This window comes from Uloborus diversus, chromosome 1, assembly GCF_026930045.1.
Source record: "Uloborus diversus isolate 005 chromosome 1, Udiv.v.3.1, whole genome shotgun sequence".
NCBI lineage: Eukaryota > Metazoa > Arthropoda > Arachnida > Araneae > Uloboridae > Uloborus > Uloborus diversus.
The window spans coordinates 230,492,195-230,515,936 of record NC_072731.1 but is presented as its reverse complement, the minus strand read 5'-3'; the positions used below and the strand labels follow the sequence as shown (position 1 = coordinate 230,515,936).

The 23,742-nt window shown below is 33.8% G+C and overlaps 1 protein-coding gene across 2 annotated transcripts in view; it reads right to left on the bottom strand.

Annotated features, from left to right (window-relative positions):
• Positions 1–23,742, bottom strand: part of LOC129234204 (dynamin-like) — a 70,351-nt gene that overhangs the window by 29,789 nt on the left and 16,820 nt on the right. For both annotated transcript variants that reach the window (XM_054868123.1, XM_054868125.1), the window contains exons 8-12: positions 21,381–21,519; positions 21,219–21,286; positions 20,967–21,105; positions 6,821–6,978; positions 6,591–6,642 (exon numbers count right to left, since the gene is read on the bottom strand). In XM_054868123.1, the coding sequence (XP_054724098.1) occupies positions 6,591–6,642; positions 6,821–6,978; positions 20,967–21,105; positions 21,219–21,286; positions 21,381–21,519 (556 nt within the window). The remainder of the gene's footprint in view (positions 1–6,590; positions 6,643–6,820; positions 6,979–20,966; positions 21,106–21,218; positions 21,287–21,380; positions 21,520–23,742) is intronic.

The window sequence follows — 23,742 nt, the reverse complement described above, 5'->3', positions numbered from 1 at the left end:
AAATCAAATGTTTTTCAACCATGGTAACTGATTAGCGTAAATATAAACAGAGGTGCATCAAGCTAAAATGTTTGGGCGATGGAGGAGGATAAGGGGATAGGAATTGGGAGTAGGAAAATTCTATTTTCCCGAATTATAAAATACGAGCTTATATGCATATCATACATGGTTACATAACATCTAATGAGAAGGAACGTTAGGCATCATTAAAAAACAATTTTAAAAATTAAAGAAAAAAAATAATACGTTGCAATATTATGAACAAATTTTCCGAATCGTCAGCAAAATTTGCCGAATCAGGAATTTTTTGGGAGCTCGCAGTGACTTCCCATCGGTGCGCCCCTGAATGTAAAACGTCATCATTTCTTCATAAGCATGACAGTTTAAATTTTGGGAGCACTTTTTGGCGTGTTTTTGTGTTTTTGCTTCTCTTATGGGGAGGGGGCGGCAGATTTCAGATATGTCTAGGGGCGTCATGGAGCTAAATTCGGCCCTGATGGTGTGGTCCCGAAATCGGAGTAGTTGGAAACATTTCCAATTTTATAAAAACAGTTGGAGGTGTTCAACCCATGTTTTTTTTACTGCATTATCCATCAACAAGCTTTGTGGGGGGAAACACTTGGAAGTAGCTGAAGTAATGAACGTAGCTGTCAGTTAACTTCACTTGATCAAGTTCCCTCAAACACCGTCAATTAAAAAAATTTCTTGCTGAAATTGACAGTGTTTACCCAGATGTTCCGTACCATTGTGAAGTTCGTTGGTTGAGCAGAGGCAATTATTGCTGCGGTGTTTTGAACTTTGAGAAGCGATTGACATTTTTACTTGTATGACTGAACAGCGTCGTCCTTTACCTTAACTTTCTGACAGTGTATTTGTAGGAAAACTCTCTTACGTTATTGATCTCACGACGCATATTAAATTTCTGAATTTGAAATTGCAAGGTGAAAAATCTTCAGTATTAGTTACTTGTACTACTATGTCAAAGCTTTCAGACAAAAACTCATACCTTTCGAAAAGCATTTAAGATCTATAAAATTTGATAACTTTGAAATATGTAAGAACTTAAGTGCACTACGCACTGCTACCTTTCCCAAGGATTATGTTTTGGAAGTCATGTCTCAGCTACAACATGAGTTTGAAACCCGCTTTGAAGAAATTCAACTCTTTCAAAACCCTTTTTAAGTGTGATATTGACAAGGTGCCTTCTGATATGCAACTGGAAATCATCGAGTTAGCAACTCAGGACTTACTCAAGAAAGCTTTTTAAGAATGCCACAAGAAAGGTAACCTACTTCCATTTTACAGTTCTCTACCAGAAAAAAAATTTTAAGATCTGAAAAAATCATGCTAGAGCTATGTTTTTTGTTTGTATCAACTTACAAATATGAACAGACATTTTCAAAATTAAAGTATACTAAATCTAAGTAAGATCTTTTCTTATCAGATGAACATTTAAAATCTCTCTTAATGATCGGAGCTACGAAGTTTGCCTCTGAAACAGACTGAAATTTTGAGCGGTAATCAAATGCAATCTTCTCATTAGTTTTTTAACTTTTAAAAATATTTTAAAAGCTTCACACACGTGCTGTGTTCTCATTCATTTTCGAGTTTTTAATCTTCATTAATTCAACAAAATAAATTTGTATTAAATTGCAATAATTTTGTCTTGAATCACTCACTTATTAGCCTTTTAAAAAAATAAAAGTAAGTAAAAAAAAAAAAACCTTCACTTTAATTTGTATCAGAAATACTTTGTATTTCAGTTTTCTGTACTATTCTACATTTTACAACACCCCCTATCGTTACATTATTAGAGATTTACGGGCACTTAAAATATGATTTAATTTAGCGAACAGCAAATATGTATAAGGAAATATAGCAACTAAGAAGCAAGCCCAGAAATGTTCAAAAATCACCATTGAGCACTTAATTTAAAAAAAAAAAAAACTATGTATATTCACCATGTAAGGGGGGGGGGGGGGTTAGCGCTAAATAGACCATCTGAGCAAAAATATTGTTGGACCGGCCCGCCTCGTCTCCAAAAAATTTACAATGTGGCCCGCGAGTGAAAAAGGTTGGAGACCCCTGCTATAGATACATCTTTTTCTGCCAAAGGTTTCATTTCTTTTGTAACTAATGATCATAGGTGTTGTATAAGCTACCAAAAATCTCTTATCCTAAAAATTCTATATTACCTTGATGCATTTTTTTTTCATTAACTTTTCTAAATAGCACATATTTTAGCAGTCAACAACAGTTTCTGTCAATACTTTTATAATTTTAAGAAAGGATTTTTTGGGAGAGATTTAATATAAAAATCACACAAATAAATGAGGGGAAAAAATCACATTCCATACTTCCACAAAAAATTGGAAATTCAGCAAAAGAACAAATTCTACTTTTTAAATTTGAGGAAAATTGTTGCATAAATAAATTTTGAAGAATTTATTTTACCTGTGAATGCCAATAAATATATCTATATGGACAGCTGAAAAAAGTATTTATCTTGCGTGTATGTTATGCAAATGAGTACCTACCGGAATAGTATCCTTTGAATTCTTCTGAAAAATAAAAAATCAAACGTAGTAATTTGCTTGGATAAATAAAAGCTTTTCAACTTAAATAAATAATAATTAATAAAGAGAATAAGGGAAGGAGCTAAAACTGAGTTAAAATAATAAATAAAAGATCGCTAAAAAAGTAAAATGATACTTTTCTCAATTATTTTATTCCAGAATACAAAAGGAAAATAAACAAATTAATAAACCAAATAATTAGATAGCTCTCTTTGAAAAAATAACTTTTAATTATTGAAAAATACTTAGAACGTAATTTGAAGGGGAGAGATACAGCCCTATTCTTATAATATTGAAATCTCAATCTTTTTCTTCAAAGGGACGGCACAAATTTGAAGATTCAAAACATGAGTGAGATAACCATACATCTGGTTTTGAATGGGACAGTCAGGTTTATCTTGCCTCGTTGTCCCAGCACATATTGAAACGGCCTGTTTTCTGATATGACAGAATGGAACACTGAATGCTTCATTTAAAAGCCACTGGGTGGAGCTGTTTAAACATTTTCATGCCAGAAAAAAAAAAAAAAAAAAAAACTGTGTGTAACTACTTTATTTCTATTTAATTTTTGCCCGGACCTAATGCACTCATAGACGGGATATTTTTGCTTTTGACTAATTTGTGGGCTAATGACAAAGCACAGTTGTGATTTGCAGTTCTTGAAGCAATGTGGATTTTTAAAAAGAGAGTTGTATTAAATTCTGCAAAGAATTTTATTCTTATTTAAACTTGGCACCCAATGTATATGGAAGCAAATTTATGCATTAAAAAAATTACACCAATTCTTCTCTTTTTAGAATTCATTTCTGTTTTGTTTTTTTGCACTTTTTATTATAAACATGCAAATGAAGATGCCTAAAATTCATATATGACCTCTTTTGAGTGGAAAAAAATTGTCACCTTTTTTCATGAGTCTTATTTGGTGATGACAAATACGTCTAATTGAAACTGTTCTTGAAAATAGTCTTCATTCAATGCCTTCACTTTTTATTACTTCAAGGTAGTATTTACATAGTATGTTCATATCAACTGAACTTGCTAACTTGTGGTCTGGGTAATAAAATACCCAAGAAAATAACATCTTATCAGATAAAAACTAGGCAATTTACAGATATGTTTCCAATAACCCTGCATTCTGGAGAAATCAAGAGAGAAAATAACAAACAAGAAAATGAACACATTAAAAGGTAATGTTGGCAAGACCTGGTAAAAACTGAAAATGTACCAAATCTTTAATTTCCTTTAAGGTTAAAATAAATTTTAGAGCAAAACCAAACATATTATGCAATAATTGTATTACAACGAGAGAAAAAGTCCCTTCTTAATTGCTGTTGGATTAGTTCATTAAGGAAGAATATACTGTTAATTTACACTCATGTACTTAAAGTAGTTTGAAAATCTTTTTTCCACTCCAGAAATGAAACTTTAACTAACTAATGAAGCTAATAGATTAGGATTTTATGCATATATTTTTTCCTGTTTCCCCTTTTATATGAATTATTTAACCACAATACAGATCTAAAACATCATCTAAGAATTTGAAATTTACTAAAAAGTTGAATAATATTTGTTTACTTTTGCTTCATGTATATTTGATAGGATGAAAATAAGACTAACTAAAAATATTTTTAAAAATAAAACAGGCAACAAATGAAGAACTAAAACAGGAGTACTTGAGTTTTGACGGAAATAGTAGGAGTTCAGGAAAGCTCATGACATTTAGGCTGCTTAAAAGAGAGGATACATTGATACACAGTCTGAAATGAACAAATAATGGAATATCATTTGTTATAAATTCAGGGCTCATACAAGCTTTAAAAACTTCAGGACTTGTTTTTTAATCAGGACAATTTCAGAACACAATTGAGTAACAAATGTGATGAACACAGCAAGGTAATATAGACAAACACAAAATGTGCAGTTACATGTGCTGAGCATATGTGCATTGCCACATAATCATTAATTAGCATTAATATTAAACATTGATTAACTTCAAAATCTGTAGATAATTTAATGAAAACAGTTCACCTCATGTTTTCATGGTGACTAAAAGCAAAAAGCTGTCTAACTAAAAATTGCCCTACCCAGACCCACTGAATGGAGCAGTTCTATGTCAGACAAATCATCTTCTTGAACTCACCATCAGTAGCAGATTTGGGAGGAGCGGGGGGGGGGGGGGGGGGGGGGGGGGCATGGCCCGCTCAAAAGGATAAATTATTTTAACTATTTCTTTTATTATTTTTGATTGACTTCTCTATTAACTCTATTCTCTATTGACTTAGAAAAGATAGATGAAAAATACAAAAATAATACAGTACAAACTCAATATTTCAAGGCAAAAAATTTTGAGATACAGTAATTACTAGTAAGTTATCAGGGCTCTAAAATGTTACAAAAATCAATTTTACACATACAACTTCCAAATTCTCCTCTTTTTAAATATTCTTCATAGCAGGAGCTTTTTCAAAAAATCTTTTGAGGTTTTCCCTGTGGTAAAAAAACTTAGAAGAGATTTCAAAATAAGCAGCAATTTTCTTTTTCAGTTTGCTTTCATTCAAACTTTATTAAAAGAGAGGGTTTTATTAAAAAAAGTTGTCAGCTACTAAATGATAAAGCAGATCTCCTGTTCTTAGGTGCTCACATATCTAACAATAGTTGACACTTACACACAATCCAGCATGATTCCACCCTTACACTTCACTCACTTTTCATCTGAATACCCTGTTCATTACTTTTCTAGGGAAATGGTGTAATAAAGCACATCCAGCTGTTTCATCAACTGGTTCTACCACCAATAATTGCCGGGAGAGAACTGTCGAATAAACCTTATTTCTACATTGAAAATTTCAACATATCAAGGGTTAAAGAAAAAGTTAAGTATAAAAATTATGAACCTAGTACTATGAGACTTTAAAGAAGTGCCAGTTTTCAAGGTTAGACTGTATTATTTATAAAAGAATAAGATTTTTAAGAAATAAATAAAAAGTCGATTTTTAAAACACTTATTTTGGGAAAAACTTCCCGGTAAGTAAAAAATCAACATGTAAACACTTCAAAAATTAATTTTATGGTACATTGGAGTTCCCTCCACCCTCTCAGGATAATGCTATTCAAGGCAACATTTTTTGCTCAGGAGCAAATGATAACATTCTGGAAACATATGAGGCAGTGAGAAGCAAAAAGGGATGTAAGTGGACATTTTCAAGTTTTGAGTAAAAGACGTTTAAAGGTAACATCCTAGGTAGGCTTTCATTGAATTTTCTTTCTAAATCATGCAGTATAGCAGCAACTACCAGGGCTACTAGTACCATCTCTTGCCCCAAGACAGAGGAGAGGTTCACCTACCATGTGTTTATCTCCAAATTTTTAATTTTGCCACTTACATCCCTTTGCTTCTCACTGCCTCATATGACAGTCCACAGAATAGGAAGGAAAACAAAGAATACATAAGCAACAAACAAGTACATAAAACTAACAAGTGCACAAAAGCAGTACAAGTTTAACAAGTACATAAAAGTAGAGCAAACAATCAAAATGTCACAAGAAACTACATGTGCATAGTATTAGTCTTCAATACAAACGAAACAATAAAAGATTTTCTAAATATTTTATGAAAATATCTGGTAGAATAAGATGAACAATTCATTTAGAATAAATATTACCTGCCAAAACATATTAGTCTAATGATATTACATACAACAGCTTGAAGACTTTTTATTTCAATTAAAATAGTTACTTAGAAATGTGTAAAATTTGTTAGATTCTAAAAATAATAAACTAGGTAAAAACTGAAATAAAAGATTTTAAAAATCACAGTAAAACTAAAGAGATTAAATGGGACATATTTTACAAAAGCACCTTAAATCTAAGACAGACTTGAAGAAAAAAAAAGGTTAATTAACATCAAGTATTACCACTTTTTATATTTAACACACCTATTTTAACACTTTTTAAGCTGATATTGTCGTTTTAAAGATTTGCAAATCAATGGAAATAAAAACATATTGTACATACCTGATTCCCGAGTTTTCTCTTGCCAGTGTTAACTTCAGCAGTTTGTTGAGCACTGAAATAACAGTATAATATTAATCAAAACAAAGGAATTATAACAACCACTTCAACACTTAGAATATTGGTTCAGTAAAATCTTCTTACTTATATTTAATGAATTCATTTTTTCATGGTTTTTATACCAAATTAAAAAATATAGCACTAAATAGAAGCAAAACTATAAACATACATACTTTGTAAAACCTATGAAATCTTCATGATTAGTATTCATGTATGCCAATTCCACTTCAACCAATAAAATTAGTTGCTCTTTTGTTTTTTGCTCTCTTTCTCTGATGAAAGACATTATTATTCGTTCAGTTTCTTCTCGCAAGCAAGGATATCTGCTCATCTAAACACATGGAAAGATGTTGCTTAGTAAGTAACAATGACTAGATTAAGTATTGCTGATTTATAACAAATTGTAAAAAGAATCATAATTTCAAAATTGAAAGTCCATGCTATACAATTTAATAGGATTCGACCAATGCATCAGCGTCAATGGTTAAAAAATTTAGCTATCGGCATTGGTGGCCGTTGCTAACTTGGAGAAAACATCAGCCTTGAAAAACATCTAAATGCTGATGTTTTTCGGGGGAAAAAAGGAAATTATTTATGTATTACTGCATAGTTAAAAGTTTGTGCAGCATAGGGTTCAAAACCGGGCAGCAACGGGACAGACACTAGTTTCGGACTTTGGAAATATGTCGAGTTTCGAATTCCAAAGTTTTCGAGTTCCAAAATTTTCACAACATGGCAGACACTTATCAAGAGTCTTTTTTTTTTTTTTTTAAGCTGGACAAAGTAAATGGCGGTCTGATAGTTGACACCTTCAATTTTCCTGAAACTTTCAGGATATTTTACTAGTATGGTGATAACAAAAAGTAAAGCTTTTTTCCCCTCTAATTTGACTTGCTGGCCCTTGAATGGAGGTCAAAGTTAAGGGTCGTGAGAAAAAAGAGCTAAATATATGATTGCTTTACTTCAAACATAATGAGTGAACCAAGCCAATTCTTTCAAATGTGGATACTACTTGATACTAGGTACATGCTAGCATACATATTTTGGTGGTTTACCCATGGCTTTGAAGGCAAAGGTCAATGGACAGTATTCATGTGACGTCACTGCGGGTCAAAACCGGCACTGTAGCAGACGAAAATCCGGTACTACAGCGTATAATAACACTTGTATTTATTCGGCTTATAAACTCTTCTTTATATTTAAAAATGAGAGGTTTTGTAAGTTTTTTACTAAGAAACGTTGTAAAAGAATGATGAACGATTGATTTAATACGAAATACTCTCTTTATTATCGTATTTTCATGGGTTTAGGCCTTTTTGGTTGCTCATCAGAAACATAGTGAAAACGCGAATTCTCGTTCTACTTTTCTCTTTTCTCGGCATTTCTCATGCAGTCACAAGTCTGTATAAGCCCTAACCATGTTCATGATGCGTATGAAGTCCAGTAATCCTTAAATGAAACGAGTTTCTTTAGCGCTACTAACACTGCGTAGCTGGTCAAAATACCCGCAGACGGACAGCTGATGGGACCGTTGCCAAACCGTGAATAAGGTCCATTGAAACTGCTACTTTTTTTGCCTTGTTTAGGCCCGGATACCTGCTAAAGCCGTGAGTAACCCTCGGAATTAAGTTATATGATTAACTACTCACCCCAGTATAGTACTAAGTGTGGCGGAGAAATCCGTAATTGAAGTAAGTTTTAGGAGAACCTCGATAGATGGCGCCAGCAGCTAAGGAAGCACACCAAACTGATCAGGGGTTTGCCCCCTACGCAGACCCCTAGAGAGAGAGTCGAGGGTGTGAGCCAGGAGGTCTCGGCAGAAGTGCGTCTTGTGCGTTCGTGACCGGCTGCTCTCATAGCATGCAGTTCCAGCAGAATGAAGTCGATGCGACTCCTCCGTTGAGTTTTGGGTAAGTCCACACTCCCTCTCCTCCCAGAATCTGTGTACTGTATTTAGTGACAAAATAAATTGATTATTCGCCAGATTTAGCTTTAGCGTAACTGATAATTTACCTGTGATGGCAGGAGCTAACATCTACACAACGCAATCCTACGGATAGTCCTCCATCACATTGGTGCAGTGACCATTTTTTCCTGGCGTTTAATCTAAAATATTTCGAAAAGTAATCGCCGTGGTTGTTCGATACGTTTTTTTGAAAAAAAAAAATAAAAAATAGTTAGTTTAGAAGATTCTATGCTGGTATCGAACGTTGACCATGCCGGTTCTAAGCCTAACGCGATCTGGATGCATCTGTGAGAGTTTTCAAAATATGCTTTATTTGAATTTAGATTTGTAATAATTTTGTGAACGCTTACTTTAATATGCAATTATTTTTGAGATATTTCCATAAAATTACGATTCAGAAGAGTTTGAAAATTTTCGCTTCATGCATTGTTTTTTGAATGATCATTGAATTGACTCTGCGCAACAGTTATTTATTTAAGTGTTTTTTTTTTTTTCTATCAATTGATCATGCTTTTGGTTGTTTTCACTTATTTATTATTTTTATAATGCATTTATATTGTGTAAAGCAATCGCAAAAATGTTTCATATAAAGTGCATTTTGGGGTAACGAAAAAATCTTTGCTAAGTGATGTGTGAATTTTTATTTAATTTCTCAATTTTACTGAAGCTTACTAATAATTAATTGTGTGTTAGGTTAAATGTCATAATGTATCGTAGGGGCAGAGCAGCACAGAACATAATTGTTCAAAACAATACAGCCAATATGGCATTAATAGATTTAGTTCCAAAGTTTTCCGGGGACGACACTATTAACGTAAAGAAATTTTTGAGCAAAATAAATGAAGTAGGACAGTTAAGCGATTGGTCGGACGAAGAGAAATTGTCCATTCTGAAACTTAAACTCACCGGGGCAGCTGAATTGTTTATTTCGACAGTCGCGGGAGAAAATGACTTCAACACGGTTGCGAATTTGCTAGTAGAACGGTTTGAAAGGAAAATTTCAATTACAGGCGCATTACATGATTTGGCAACATGCTCCCAAAAGCCAACAGAAAGCGCATTTGATTTCGGTCTAAGAATTAGGAAAGTTGGAGCCCAGGTTTATAGTGCAGGGAATATGGTACTAATGCCAGAAGTAAGCCAGAATTTGCTTTTAGCAAGGTTTCTAGCGGGATTGAAAGCAGACATTCAGCGATTTGTGTTGAGTAAGAACCCGCAAACGTTAGATGAAGCAATATCAATCGCTTCACAAGAGGAGGAAAACAATAAAATTCACGAGGCCTCAGTAAAACAAACAGAAATTAGTGATGTACACAGAGTACAAAACGAAATTGTCAGTGAATTGACCAGTCAATTAGCAAAATTAAGCACCGAAGTGCAAACACTAAGAGCTCAAACGAACGCGGTTAATGTGCAGAAGCAAGGGAATAGTAATTCATTTAGGGGAATTCCTATAGAACCAACGCACATACAGGTAGGGGTTCGTTTACCAACAATAGGGGACGAGGCCAGTTTAACTTCAGATGTCACTATTGTGGAGGCGCAAATCACAAGCTATCTGAGTGTTATGTCAAAGATAGAGATATGAGACAACAAAGGCAAACAAGGAACAGATCCAATTCACGAGATCGTAATAATTATCGCGGGAGAAATAATCAAAATTTAAACTTCAGGGGGAGAAGGCATTAATTAATTTTAGCAGTTACAGGGTCGGCCCTTCTCTCTCCTCAAACCCATACCCTAATTACAGTTTGCCGACGATTGATGTCGAAATTAACGGTGTAAGATGCAATTGTCTTTTGGACACGGGTGCCTCAATTTCTTTACTCGGACCCAGTATTTTTGAAAAATTAGAGAAAAAAGATTTGCAAGAGATCAAATATAATATTTCAGCCAGAACTGTTAATGGGGGGAATTTAGAAATCCAGGGTTGTTTTAAAATTGTTTTGAAAGTTCAAAATTTACCTTTAGAGCAAATTTTTTACATAACTAAGCATGACTTTAACCAAAATTATCAAGGAATCCTAGGGTTTGATTTTTTACAATATAGAACGGCAAATTTAAACTTATACGATAACACTTTGCAAATCATGAACACAAAGATACCAATTACATCAAGAAGCACAGTGGTTAATATAATTGATTTGGGAGAGGAAATTAAATTAAAACTTAATAAGAAAATTTTAATTCCGCCACATTCGAGCTCAGTTATTTACGTTGAAGTGCCCATCTGTACAGACAATTGCATTAGTGCTAGTATTAAGAAGAATTCCAAGTTAAAAGGTGTCTCGTTTGACAGTGATAAAATTAAGATTGACCATAGTAATAAACAAGCGGCAATCAGAGTTAATAACACCACTGATTCAGGCATTTTTCTAAATAAACACACTAACATTTGCTATGTAAGCAATTTTGAGGAGCTTCCCTCAGACATCCCAGTTTCAAGGGATTTACCTGAACCATTGACGGAAAAAGATTTCAACATGAGCGGATTGAGTGCAAATTTAAAATCAAAAATTTTCAGTATTTTAAAAGATCATGAATCTGCTTTTGCTAGGACGACAATGGAGTTAGAGGAAGCACGAACAGAACCTCATAAGATTCAGCTACATCATAATCACCCCATCAAATGTCCCATTTACAAAATTCCATTCAATTTAAGGGAAGAATTTAGGAGACAAATTCAAGATTTGGAATCAGCTGGCATAATTTCAAAATCAAAATCTTTGTATAACGCCCCAGCTCTTTTTGTTAGGCAAACAAATAAATGGAGAATGGTTCTTGATTTCAGAAAGTTAAATGAAATTACTGAAACGCATGACTTTGAAATTCCGACTTTAGACGACATTTTGCACGAAATTTCAGGATCTAATTATTTTAGTTCTCTTGATTTAAAAACTGCATTCAATCAAATTCCAATTGACCGGAGAGATAGGCACAAAACAGCTTTTTCTACTCCTGACGGAAATAAGTATGAGTTTAATCGCGTTTGTTTTGGCCTCCGAAATGCTCCGAAAGCGTTCCAACAAATTGCCACAAATGTATTAGGAGATTTACTACACAAAGGAGCACTAGTCTACATAGATGATATTCTCTTGTATTCAAAAACTCAGGAAGATCACTTAAAACTCCTTGAGGAAGTTCTTCATCGATTTGAGAAAATTAGACTAAAATTTAATCCAGCAAAATGTCAATTTTTCACTAAATCTTGTAAATTTTTGGGATTTATTGTAACTCCCGAGGGTTTGCACATAGATAAAGACAAAACTGTTACTATAAATGAGTTTTTACCACCTAAGGATCAGAGGTCAGTAAAGTCATTTTTGGGATGTTGTAATTTTTACCGTAGATATATTAAGAATTTCGCAAAAAGGGCTTTACCTCTTACTAATTTACTTAGAAAAGATACTCCCTTTGTTTGGGATAAAGCGGCTCAAGATGCTTTTGAGGATATTAAGCAAGCAATATTAAGCCCTCCCGTGCTAGCTTTGCCAGACCCAAATGCACAGTTGCAAATCACCACAGACGCTTCTGCTTTGGGTATTGGGGCAGTTCTTGAACAAAAGTATCAAAATGGGGAAGTAAAACCATTATATTTCTACTCCAAAAAGTTAAACCCATCTCAATCAAAGTATAGTGCAACTGTTTTAGAGTTTTTTGCTATTTATTGTGCTTTGTCTTTCTTTCGGGCATTTCTGATTGGCAGGAGGTTCAAAGTGTTTTCAGATCATAAGCCACTGGAAGGATTTCTCTCAAACAAAAATCCTTCCTCTAAAATTCTCAGGTGGAAATTAGCATTAGAGGAGTTTAATTATTCCATAGAATACGTGAAAGCCAAATTTAACGCGGTCGCGGATCACCTATCAAGATGTGTGAACGCAGTAACCATCGTTTTCCCAAATAACACCGAGCTAATACAAATGCAAAAGGAAGATCCAAAATTAATCAAAATTATCCACGCACTAGAAAAGAATGAGAGTGATAGATATCCCAATTATATATTTAATGAGGACAATGTCCTAATTCACGTCTCACCACGCAACAATAGATCACCAAGGAGGGATCCAAAACACCAAATCTGTGTACCTCACTCGCTCAAAGCCAAAGTTCTCGAGTCTGTTCATTCTCAAGTGGGAGGTCATTTGAAATTTTTTAAGACTTACAACAGGTTAACTGAGAATTTCTTTTGGCCCTTCATGTACAGAGATACAAAAAATTTCGTAAGATCATGCACTACTTGTTTGTCTAGGAGAAACGCGTTTAAAATACCTTCTGCCCCGTTACAACAGGTAGATCAGAGTGAGTCACCCGGAGAGAAATGTCACATCGATGTTTTCGGTCCATTAAAGACCACTCGGGCAGGTAATATGTATGTGCTTTCTATGATTGACGCATTTTCCAAATACATACACCTTGCTCCCCTATCAAATTTGAGAGCGCACACAATCTCGCAAACATTTTTCGAAAACTACATAGTTCATAGAGGTTGCCCGCGTGTTCTTATAGCCGATAACGCAAAATATTTTTATTGTTCTGAATTCTCAGATTTTTGTAAGACTCAGGGTATTGAGAAAAGGACACATCTCTGCGTATTCCGCTCACGTCAACGGAAAAATCGAGAGGACAAACCAGAGCCTTGCAAATATCCTTGCAGCCTTGTCTTCTGACAGTGAAGAATGGGACACCCAGTTACCTCAGACTATGTTAGCTATGAATTCCGCGGTTCATGAAGTCACTCAGGTCTCGCCCTTCTTTCTTGAACATGGCAGGGATGTTCGGCTCCCATATACACTGGGGAACGCACCAAAATTTGACACACAGTCAAAGTATATAACATACCTAATTGAGTCATTGGATAAAATTTTTCCAAAAGTATTACATAATTTGAACGAGCAAGAGAAGCAAAATATTGATAGAAGCAGACTAGGTCGAAAAGAGGAATGTTACAATTATCAGGTAGGGTCGCTTTGTTTTGTAAAGAACCCTAATTTAAAGAAAAATATTTCTGCTAAGTTGAGACCCAAATATGAGGGACCATACAGAGTTATTGAGAGATACACAAATGTTAACTATAAGGTTAGACATGTTGAGAATACAAGAAAAGTGTTAAGGGTACATGTCAATCGATTAATTCCTTACACTCAGAGGTTTAGCTATTTACACTTGACAGGAGATGAAAACATTATTCAGGACACACAGGTAGAGAAACCATGCGATGTTCAGCCAAGTAATTTGTTAAGTGATTCTCATGATAGAAACGTATTAGAAAATCATTCGCAAAGGTATAACCTAAGACCGAGGTAGAAATTTTGCCCTTTCGTTGATACGTTTATCATTCATTCATTCATCCATTTTTTTTTTTAAATTGTTATTACGTTTTTTTTTTCCTCGCACATGTACATGCTCATTAATTTTAAGTATGGCAGAATTGTAAACATGTGAGGGATTGACAGATAGGGATTTTGATTTCATCGAGCTGGCCACTTGGTGTTGTCTCGGTCAATTTTTGTCAATAATCTGTTCATCGTAGGTAGGAATTGATCACCAGGGCCAGGGGTTCAGTTTTCGCCTCCGCGTGGCAGGTTTTCCTTAACTTGTTTAATTAAATCTTCCTTTCAAAAAAAAAAAAAAAAAAGTCAACAGATGTTTTTCATTGTTTTTTTTTATTAATTGCAAAATTAGTAGTTTTCCTTAAAAAAAAAAATCGAATACTCTCACAATAGCATCCAATTGCATATGGTTTACAATGTTAGATTTTTTTCTACAATGTTAGATATTTTTAGTAAAATAAAAAAAAAATGTACTGGAGAGTAGTGGACTTACCGTGGCAAAGTCAGAGATTCAAAAAAAAAAAAAAAAAAAAAAAAAAAAAAAAAAAAATTCTCACTTGCAGGAAAAATAGTGAGAAGGTCACCTACGTCTTCAAAGTTGAGCTGTGAGTCTCTTGGATTTAGAAGCAAACTTCCCACCACTGCAAATTTTGAACTGTGAATCTCGTCGAAAAGAATTTTTTTTTGTGACTTCCATCTGCCCAGCTCTCTGAGAGCTATATCGACCTAAATATAGTTCATTATAGCGAGTGCTGCCGTAGAAAGTGTAAACAACATCATTGCAGAAGTATCTTCAAAACCTCTTGTGCCTTATTACATCCGACGGACTCTAGTTGCTCTACTGGATTCTATGAAAAGACTGGTACAAAGGTCGCATTTCCTTGGTTCTTCAAAACGAGTGAAAATACTGAGATCTTTGAGCGGACTTCAGACAAACTCACTCTGTGCTACTGTGTCCACGTTGAACTTTCACATAAGATAGGCATTATGTGGGTTTCCTTACTATAATAGTGCTGATGTTCCCTCAAAACACATGATGATGACATTTTATGAAAGAAAAAAAATGACTTTCTCATCCACAGATTTTGAACTTTAGTCATTTGTATTTTAATAATTATTTGTTAACATATTATGGCATGATATATTCCAGAAACTTCGCTTGAAATGTATTTACAGCATTTTGAACTATTTTGTATTATGTGTAACCAGTTTCATGTTGAGTGGTTATTTTTGAAAGGGGGGAGGAGTGTGGCGGAGAAATCCGTAATTGAAGTAAGTTTTAGGAGAACCTCGATAGATGGCGCCAGCAGCTAAGGAAGCACACCAAACTGATCAGGGGTTTGCCCCCTACGCAGACCCCTAGAGAGAGAGTCGAGGGTGTGAGCCAGGAGGTCTCGGCAGAAGTGCGTCTTGTGCGTTCGTGACCGGCTGCTCTCATAGCATGCAGTTCCAGCAGAATGAAGTCGATGCGACTCCTCCGTTGAGTTTTGGGTAAGTCCACACTCCCTCTCCTCCCAGAATCTGTGTACTGTATTTAGTGACAAAATAAATTGATTATTCGCCAGATTTAGCTTTAGCGTAACTGATAATTTACCTGTGATGGCAGGAGCTAACATCTACACAACGCAATCCTACGGATAGTCCTCCATCACACTAAGAAAAATATAAAATAGCTTTCGTTTCTCTTGATTTTAATAGTTAAACGATCTCAAAGTTTATGATTTTTTAAAAATGTCCAAGTTTAGAGGTCAATAACTTTAATTGCGACAGGTCAACAACTTTGGGACACAGCTGTAGTTATAGTTCGAGTGGTGTAGTTTAAGTTTCAGATTAGAGACCTATGGCAACTAATCAACTTTTTTAATTACACGGTCTAAAAGTTCATAATTTGAAACAAACATAATCAGTTTTAGGTCAATTACTCTAAAATGCCTTTGTCAATAACTTTGAGCAAGAGCTTTAATTATGCTCTACGTGGTGTAGTTTTAGGCTCATGTCAAAAAAACCATGAAATCTAATCATCTTACTTAATTAAACGGTCTCAAAAATGATGATTTCAGTATAAAAGAGCGTTTTTTCAGGAGTTGAAATGCGTGCTACTCAAAACCTTATGAGCTCAAACTTATATAAATCAAAAGCCAAATGTACTTTAAACTCCCAAAATTTCATGCTTCCAGTTTAATAAAACTTTCTGTACCTTGACCACAACATGGCAATTCTTCTCACAAATCTGATCTGCCATTTTGGAGCACTATATTTTGGAGATACTAGATACTCAGGATTTGGATCTCAGAAGCTGAAAATTTGCAAAGGTTAGTTTCAAAGACATCTCTACACCTCTATAAAATTTCATCCCATTCGGCGATTAATTATATCAGAGTGATTCCACGTCAACTAACCTGATTTTTCAAACTGTCCCTGCTCGATCATCCCCGAATGGGATGAAATTTGTAGAGGCGTAGAGATAGATGTCTTTGAAACTAAACTGATGCTAATTTTCAGCTTCCGAGAGCCAAATCCTGAGGATCTAGGATCTCTAAAATATATAGCCCCAAAATGGCAGATCAGATTTGTGAGAAGAATTGCCATGTTATGGTCAAGATTACAGAAAATTTCATTACACTGGAAGCATGAAATTTTGTGAGGTTAAAGTATGTTAGGCTGTTTTGTTCTAGCATTTATGCGAGTTTGAGCTCATAAGATTTTGAGTAGCAATTAGTGAAAAAACACTCTTTTATACTGAAATCATCATTTTTGAGACAACTTAATTAAGTAAGATGATTAGATCTCATGGTTTTCTGACATGAGTCTAAAACTACACGACATTTAGCATAATTACAGCTTTTGCTTAAAGTTATTGATTCGGGCGTTTTAGATTAATTGACCTAAAACTGTGATTCTTTTTGTTTCAAATTATGAGCTTTGAGACTGCATAATTAAAAAAAGTTGATTAGTTGCCATGGGTTTCTAACCTGAAACTTAAACTACACTACTCGGACTGTAACTACAGCTGTGTCCCAAAGTTGTTGACACAGGAGCGCCGACTTGGAAAAATTATTGGGGGGGGGGCATATGTCACCAGGGTCTAGGGAGTATGTTAAAGCACAAAGCTCCCCCCCCCCCGAAAAAAATTCAGATTTTTGTGTCTTGAAAATGCCAACTTGCATATTTTCTGGTGTGTGTAATTTATACAAACAATATGTGACATGGCGTTTTCAAAGTAAAAAATCTAAAAATTGGTACACAAATTTTCTGCTTCAATTAGATCATGTCACTTGCCTTAAGTGAGGGACAATTTTACAGTTCTATTTTGTGGGGAGCCGTGAGGTGGCATAGCAAGGCTACGGCACTATACAAGGTAGTGCACTTGACTTGCATGGAAAGGAACTCCCAGTATGGCACTGATTTATAACAACTATTGGGGGGAGGGTGCCATAACGGGGGCCTTGCCAGGGGAAATTTTCTAAATTTGAGATAAAAAATAGTGAGTTTTAAAGTTTTTTAAGCATTTTAGAGGCATATGATCAACATTAGAACCCCACCAAACTCGACTCTCGGTAAATCGACACTTTGAGAAACTCGCAAGCAAACACATTTTTTGGCTTTGAAAAAAAAAAAAAAAACACGGTATTTTCGTAAAAAGCTAATTTAATTTACAGTAATAATTATGCTTTTAGTCTATTACAGAGCAGTGAATATATAGCTTTGAAAAGGTTGAAATGATATTTAAATAAATCTAAACTATCATTAAAAGAATAAAGAATAAAAGATTGCTGTCGCACTTTGCTTACTATAAGTGAAATAACTAATTTAAGTTTGCATTGAATAAGGCTCAGAGTTCATTAAATAAAAATAATGTCTCAAAATTAATGCTTTAATAGAGTTAAAAAAGTTAAAACAGATTATTTTATTAACTCTAATAACTGAAGAAAACTATCACACCTACCATTTAATATACAAATCAAACCCTGATATATTTTTTCCAGATCAGCAACACTTAGATGAGACTGCTGCTGGCGACAGATTTCACCCGAAGGTTCGCGCACTGGGACAAATTCTATGAGTGCTCTCAGCACGGTAACACTATCCTTATTCACACCACTCGTTTTCAATTAACCTGTTTACTACCGCAATGGTTATTTGTTTTAATTCATTACTGAATGTATTTTACAATGTAACTATCTTCAAACAAGGAAAGTTAAAAATACCAACATAATTTTGTGATTTTAGAAACCATAATATGACAAATAATGTTCTTTAATTTTTGAGGGGGCTCTGCCCCCCAAAAAACTATTGAGGGGGCTTGGGCCCCTCAAGCCCTATGGAGTCGGCACCACTGTGTTGACCAGTCACGATGAAAGTTATTGACCTCTAAACTTGGGCATTTTTAAAAAATCATCGACTTTGAGACCGTTTAACTACTAAAGTCAAGAGAAACGAAAGCTATTTTATATTTTTCTTAGTACTATACTGTGGTGAGAGTAGTTAATCATATATTTATTTCCGAGGGTTACTCATGGCTTTAGCAGATATCCGTGCCTAAACAAGGCAAAAAAGTATAAAAAGTAACAGTTTCAATTGACCTTTGCCCCCCAAAGCCATGAGTGAGCCACCAAAATATTTATGCTAGCATGTACCTAGTATCAAGTAGTATCCACATTTGAAAGAATTGGCTTGGTTTACTTATTGCTTTTGAAGCAAAGCAATCAAATATTTAGCCTTTTTTTTCTTGACCTTAAGCTTTGACTCCTACTCAAGGACAAGCAAATCAGTTTTTTAGAAAAAGAAACTTCACTTTTTCTTATCATAGTACCACTATCACATCCTGAAATTTTTACGAAAATTGAAGACGTCAACTATCAAGAGTGTCCAGCTTTAAAAAAAATGACTCTTAAACAATAACTTTGATGATTTTTAAGAATTTTATGCTCTAATTAAAATAATTACAGTATGTATTAGCATTTTAGTCGAGAAATTTAGAATAAAAACGAGGTTCAAATATGGGGGTTGTCGCAAGACAAAATTTCCGAAATTTTTTGTTCCCGAACAAAATTTGAAAACCTCCATATTTTCCCGATTTTAGCTTACCTCTTTTAACTTAACACTAAACAAATAAATATTTGCATGTTCTGTGACATTATCTGGCCCTTAGTTGAAGACTTTTAAGTACAGTAAAAGTTCAATCATAAGAATAGTGTGGGAAATGCTGAATTCAAAGTTTGTATGTTGATTAAAATCCCGAAAAAAGTCATTATTTTTCTTTCTAGCTTTTAAAGCCAAAAAGAAGACTAGTTTTTCTCACTGAAATATTTATTTATAACTTTATAGCTTATTGCCTAAGAAAAATGATTGCATGCTGTAACTTTACTTTCATGGTAGTTTAAAAAAAATGAAAAAAAAAAAAAGAAAAAAATCTTTACATTTTAAATTGCAACTCCCCCCCCCCCAATTACATCAATATGAACTAATTAAGAAAATCGTATCCACATTGCAATTGAAGTGAGCGACTAAAGTCAGCAAAATCCAGAAAATTAATTTAGGGAATTCTGAAGTTATTGAATGTTAAAAAAATACACTCACAAAAACTTACAGACATGTTTTAAAGAGTATTAGTTATAGAGATATTCCCAAGTGAAAGTTTGATTTAAATTTTTGATTTATTACTATTATTATTATTTAAAATGTCCAGTTTTTCTTTTAAACACAATTGAAAACCATCTTTGGTTAGGGGCAGGGATAGGATTTAATGCAGCAATTTTTTGATAATAAAATTCCAAATACACAACTCTAGGCGCTATATGTTTATTTTAAGGGACCCTTCAACACAAATTCATAAAAAAATTGAATCCCTAAAAAGAAGTTTAAGAAGACCTTCAGTGCTATTGATGGCGGGAGAGGTTCAGGGGTACCCTTCCCTCAAAAATCCTTTGAAATTGAAGTCTTAAATATACGATTGTTAGCAGTCTGCAATGTAAACAGTATAGTTCCTGATAAGAAACAATTTCATAGCCCAAGTCTTGTCTGAGTGCTTTTTCTAAGTGAGGATTCAAGTAGAAATATTATAAAAACAAAAATATTGATTCGTTAGAAGCAAAATCAGATTTGAGGACATCTGTAACAGAATCAGGTTTTTCTCCAACAAAAAATAGAAACTTTTTTTTTATATACACACATATATATATATATAAATAAATATATATATATATATATAGAACCCCCTCCGAAATTAAAGTCTGACCAAACCATTGATTTTAGGACACTTTAGAACACTATATTTTTTAGGAAATTCAAGGGCAAATACCGTATATACTAGCGTATAAGTCGACCACCTTACTTTTAAGAGAAAAATCGGGCAAAAATCGAAAACCCGCATATAAGTCAAGTCCCTACTTTGGAAAAAAATGGGAGTGTTTTGCCGCTAATTTTGAATTTAAACATTATAAAAAGAAGGAAAATAAAATGTAATGAACATTTTTATGTTAAAAAATGTCCAATTTTTATTCTTTTGCACAAAAAGGGTTCACTTTTGTGATTTTTAAAATTTGTTGCTTTTATTTTGATTTTTTCAAACAAATTTTATGCTTTGGCCATTTACATTATTCCAAGAGAATACGTGACTGCCGGGAAAATTCGCCAATACAGTGATCCCCCCCCCCTTTTCGAGTAGTCAACCATTTACTGTGATTATTTATTCTTTATTTCACAGTCAGACCATGTAAAATCATAGTAGAATGTTTAAGTATTTACTTCTTTAGCATTTTGAGCGGCACACTGGTTTTGAAATTATTCAATTTGTCATTTGTTTTATTAAGTACAAAAAAAAAAAAAACTTTTAATGTTTTATATAGATTATACCTTGATTAATGAATAATTCCCTAAAATGCTCTATGCAGAAATTAAAAACAATAAGGCATTAAAAATACACGTTTTCAGTCATTTTGCAAGTTGATGACTGACAGTAAATATTTATGAATGCATTATATAAAAAGATTTAAAAAAAAAAACAAACTTGATTGTGCTTACTTTATCAGTGCATTTTCTAACAACATTTCCGAGCTCAGCAACAACAAGATCCACACATTTCAATGCTGGTTCCTTTAATTTTGCTATTTGCTTTTTTACTATTGCTTCAAATGCCATATCAGGAGTGAAAAGACCAACTCTGAGATAGGGAAAAGCTAGGTTTAAAACTTGTTTTGCAATTTATTTGGCATAAAAAAAGTTTGAATTTTTGGCTTTTAAAACAAGCTTTCCTCAAAGATCATTTCTACTTACCGAATACCGTGAATGTTACGTATGGCGAAAGCTATTTCTCGTCTTAATTCTTTTTCATCAAATTCCATCTAAAAACGGACAATGTTTGTTGTTTTAATGTGCATGACATCTTAAATGCAGTTTAAAGTTATATAAAGCAAAATAAAATAAGGCAGTACACACCTTTACTATTTCAAATGGAAACCGTTCATGGAACAGCCTATTTATTCTAGCACCACCTGAAAGTTCACTTGTGTTGATAGATGCAGATCCAGAACCTTCAATGTTACGTTCAAAATCAGTCTGCAGTTGTTGAATCATTCTAAAAGATTATGTTTTAAATTTGGGGATCAAAGTATTTGAACAATAGGTTATTAGTTTAAAATGCATGACAAATTAAATTTAAACTTAACCAGATCAATGGCAAAAAAATAAAAATAAATAATAATAATAAATTTAATTTGAATTTTGACATCTTGAATTCAAATTATGTTTCTCGCAATCACGAGTGTGTGTATGTAGGCATGTGTGTTTGTGTGTTGGGGGTATGTGTGTTTGTGTGTAGGGGGTATGTGTATGTGTGTGCAGGCATGTGTGTTTGTGTCTGTGTGCTGGCATAAGTGTGTGGGTAGTTGTGTGTATGAATATGTGTGTGTGGAGGGGGTATGTGTGTAGGCATTTGTGTTTGTCTCTGTGTGCAAGCATGAATGTGTGGGTAGTTGTGTTTAATGTGTGTGTATGTGTAGGTGTCTGTATGTATGCGTGTGTGTATGTGTTTGTGTGTGTGTGTAGTTGTGTATGTATGCGCGTGTGTGTAGGACATGGATGCAACCTGGAGACGGCTTTCGCTATAGGTGCAGCATTGTGAGGACCCGGTCGACAATGGTGCTGCAGAGGGTGGCGGTGGGAAAATAAAATGATGGGAACGTCAAAAACAGTCAAATAAGAACAATAAGCAATCGTGATTGCTCAAAAAAAAAAAAAAAAAAAAAACTAACATTCCAACATGTTGCAATGAGGAAGAAGTATTGAAAAGCTGGGAGAAAGGATGGGATATTTTGCAATCAAGTAAGCTGTCCTATAATATCAGGCACTAAATGATATAGTTGACTCTAGTAACATACCAACATCAGATTTTTGTTAGTAGTCTGCAATGTTGATTACATGACTTCAAAAAAGGCTGCAAGGTATAGCAATATTAAATTAATCATAAAAGTTACTACAAATAAGTGTCAAGGTTTAAAATAAGATTTGCAAAGGTAAATGTTTCTGCTGTTGCTAAACTAAAAAGAACCACCCAATTTTTATTCATTTGTAGTCAAATCTGTTGACCTGTAATAATCCAACTTTTTATTTGAACTATAAGCGCAAAAATATTAGGTGGTCGACTTGAAATTGCAAGTGCATTTGTGGGGAAATCTAACACAACAGCATGAGTGCTCACCTATTTGCTTTGCAGGTTGAAAAAAAAAAAAAAAAAAAAAAAAAAAAAAAAAAACCCTTCATTTTTAAAATTAAAAATAAAACAGCTCTTTTTGAAGTTAGTTTTTTCTTGAAACTAAGGAACATAAATTACAGAAATAGAAACTATATTTGATGATGTCAGGAGGCACACTCAACCAGAGACTTGTAGTAGTTTTTGGAGTAGGGGGAAAAATAAATAAATAATGCATCAAAAACATTTTAATATTTTGAGAACTTGGAAAGATAAAAATTTATAAAGCTACAAGTGTATTTTACATCTAACCTCGAAAATAAATCTGGTTGACATGCAATCACAAATCAACAGTCTAATTTTTAGTTTTGGTTTCTTAACAAACATGTTATACTCATCCCTTTCTACAAACATAATTTACAATTTATGAATGTAAGATAGAAATGAAGTTAGCAAAGACTAGATATAAAACAACAAAACCTTAAACAACTTTTTCAAACATTGCCCATCAAAAAGGACTTTTGTTTAAACAAAATATTTTTTGAACTTCATTAAAATTTAACCTGCTTCATAATTCTAATGACTGACATGATCACCGAAGCTTTAAGAAAGGCTCAAAATGATCCCTGCAGCTGAGTAAATCAACATTTCTAGGCCTTGGCCAATTTTTTTCCACAACAACAGAATTCTTTGAGTTTTGAAATCTAGGGCCATTCTAAGTCTCTGGCTTAAAATTTTCACAAACCATATCTTTGGTAAGTCTAGAAAAAATTATGCAAATTTTTGCAAATGGTGCTTGCTTGAACAAACCCGGATACAACTGGATTGAAGTTTTCTAAACATCATGGCAAAAGAATGCAAGTGCTAGCCCCCAAATACAAATACAATATAAAGAGGATCTAAAATAATGATCAAAGACAAAGTTATCAATGAGTATGGGATGGAGTTACATAGTGGAGAAAAATGTCAAGTGTTAGAGCAGCGGATACAATAACTGGGTTCGAAAACATCATAATATTTTCGAAAATATCTGATATTTTGATATATATTGGATATTTTGATATGTATCCAATATTTTCAATCAGCACAAACTAAAGCTTTCAAAATAGT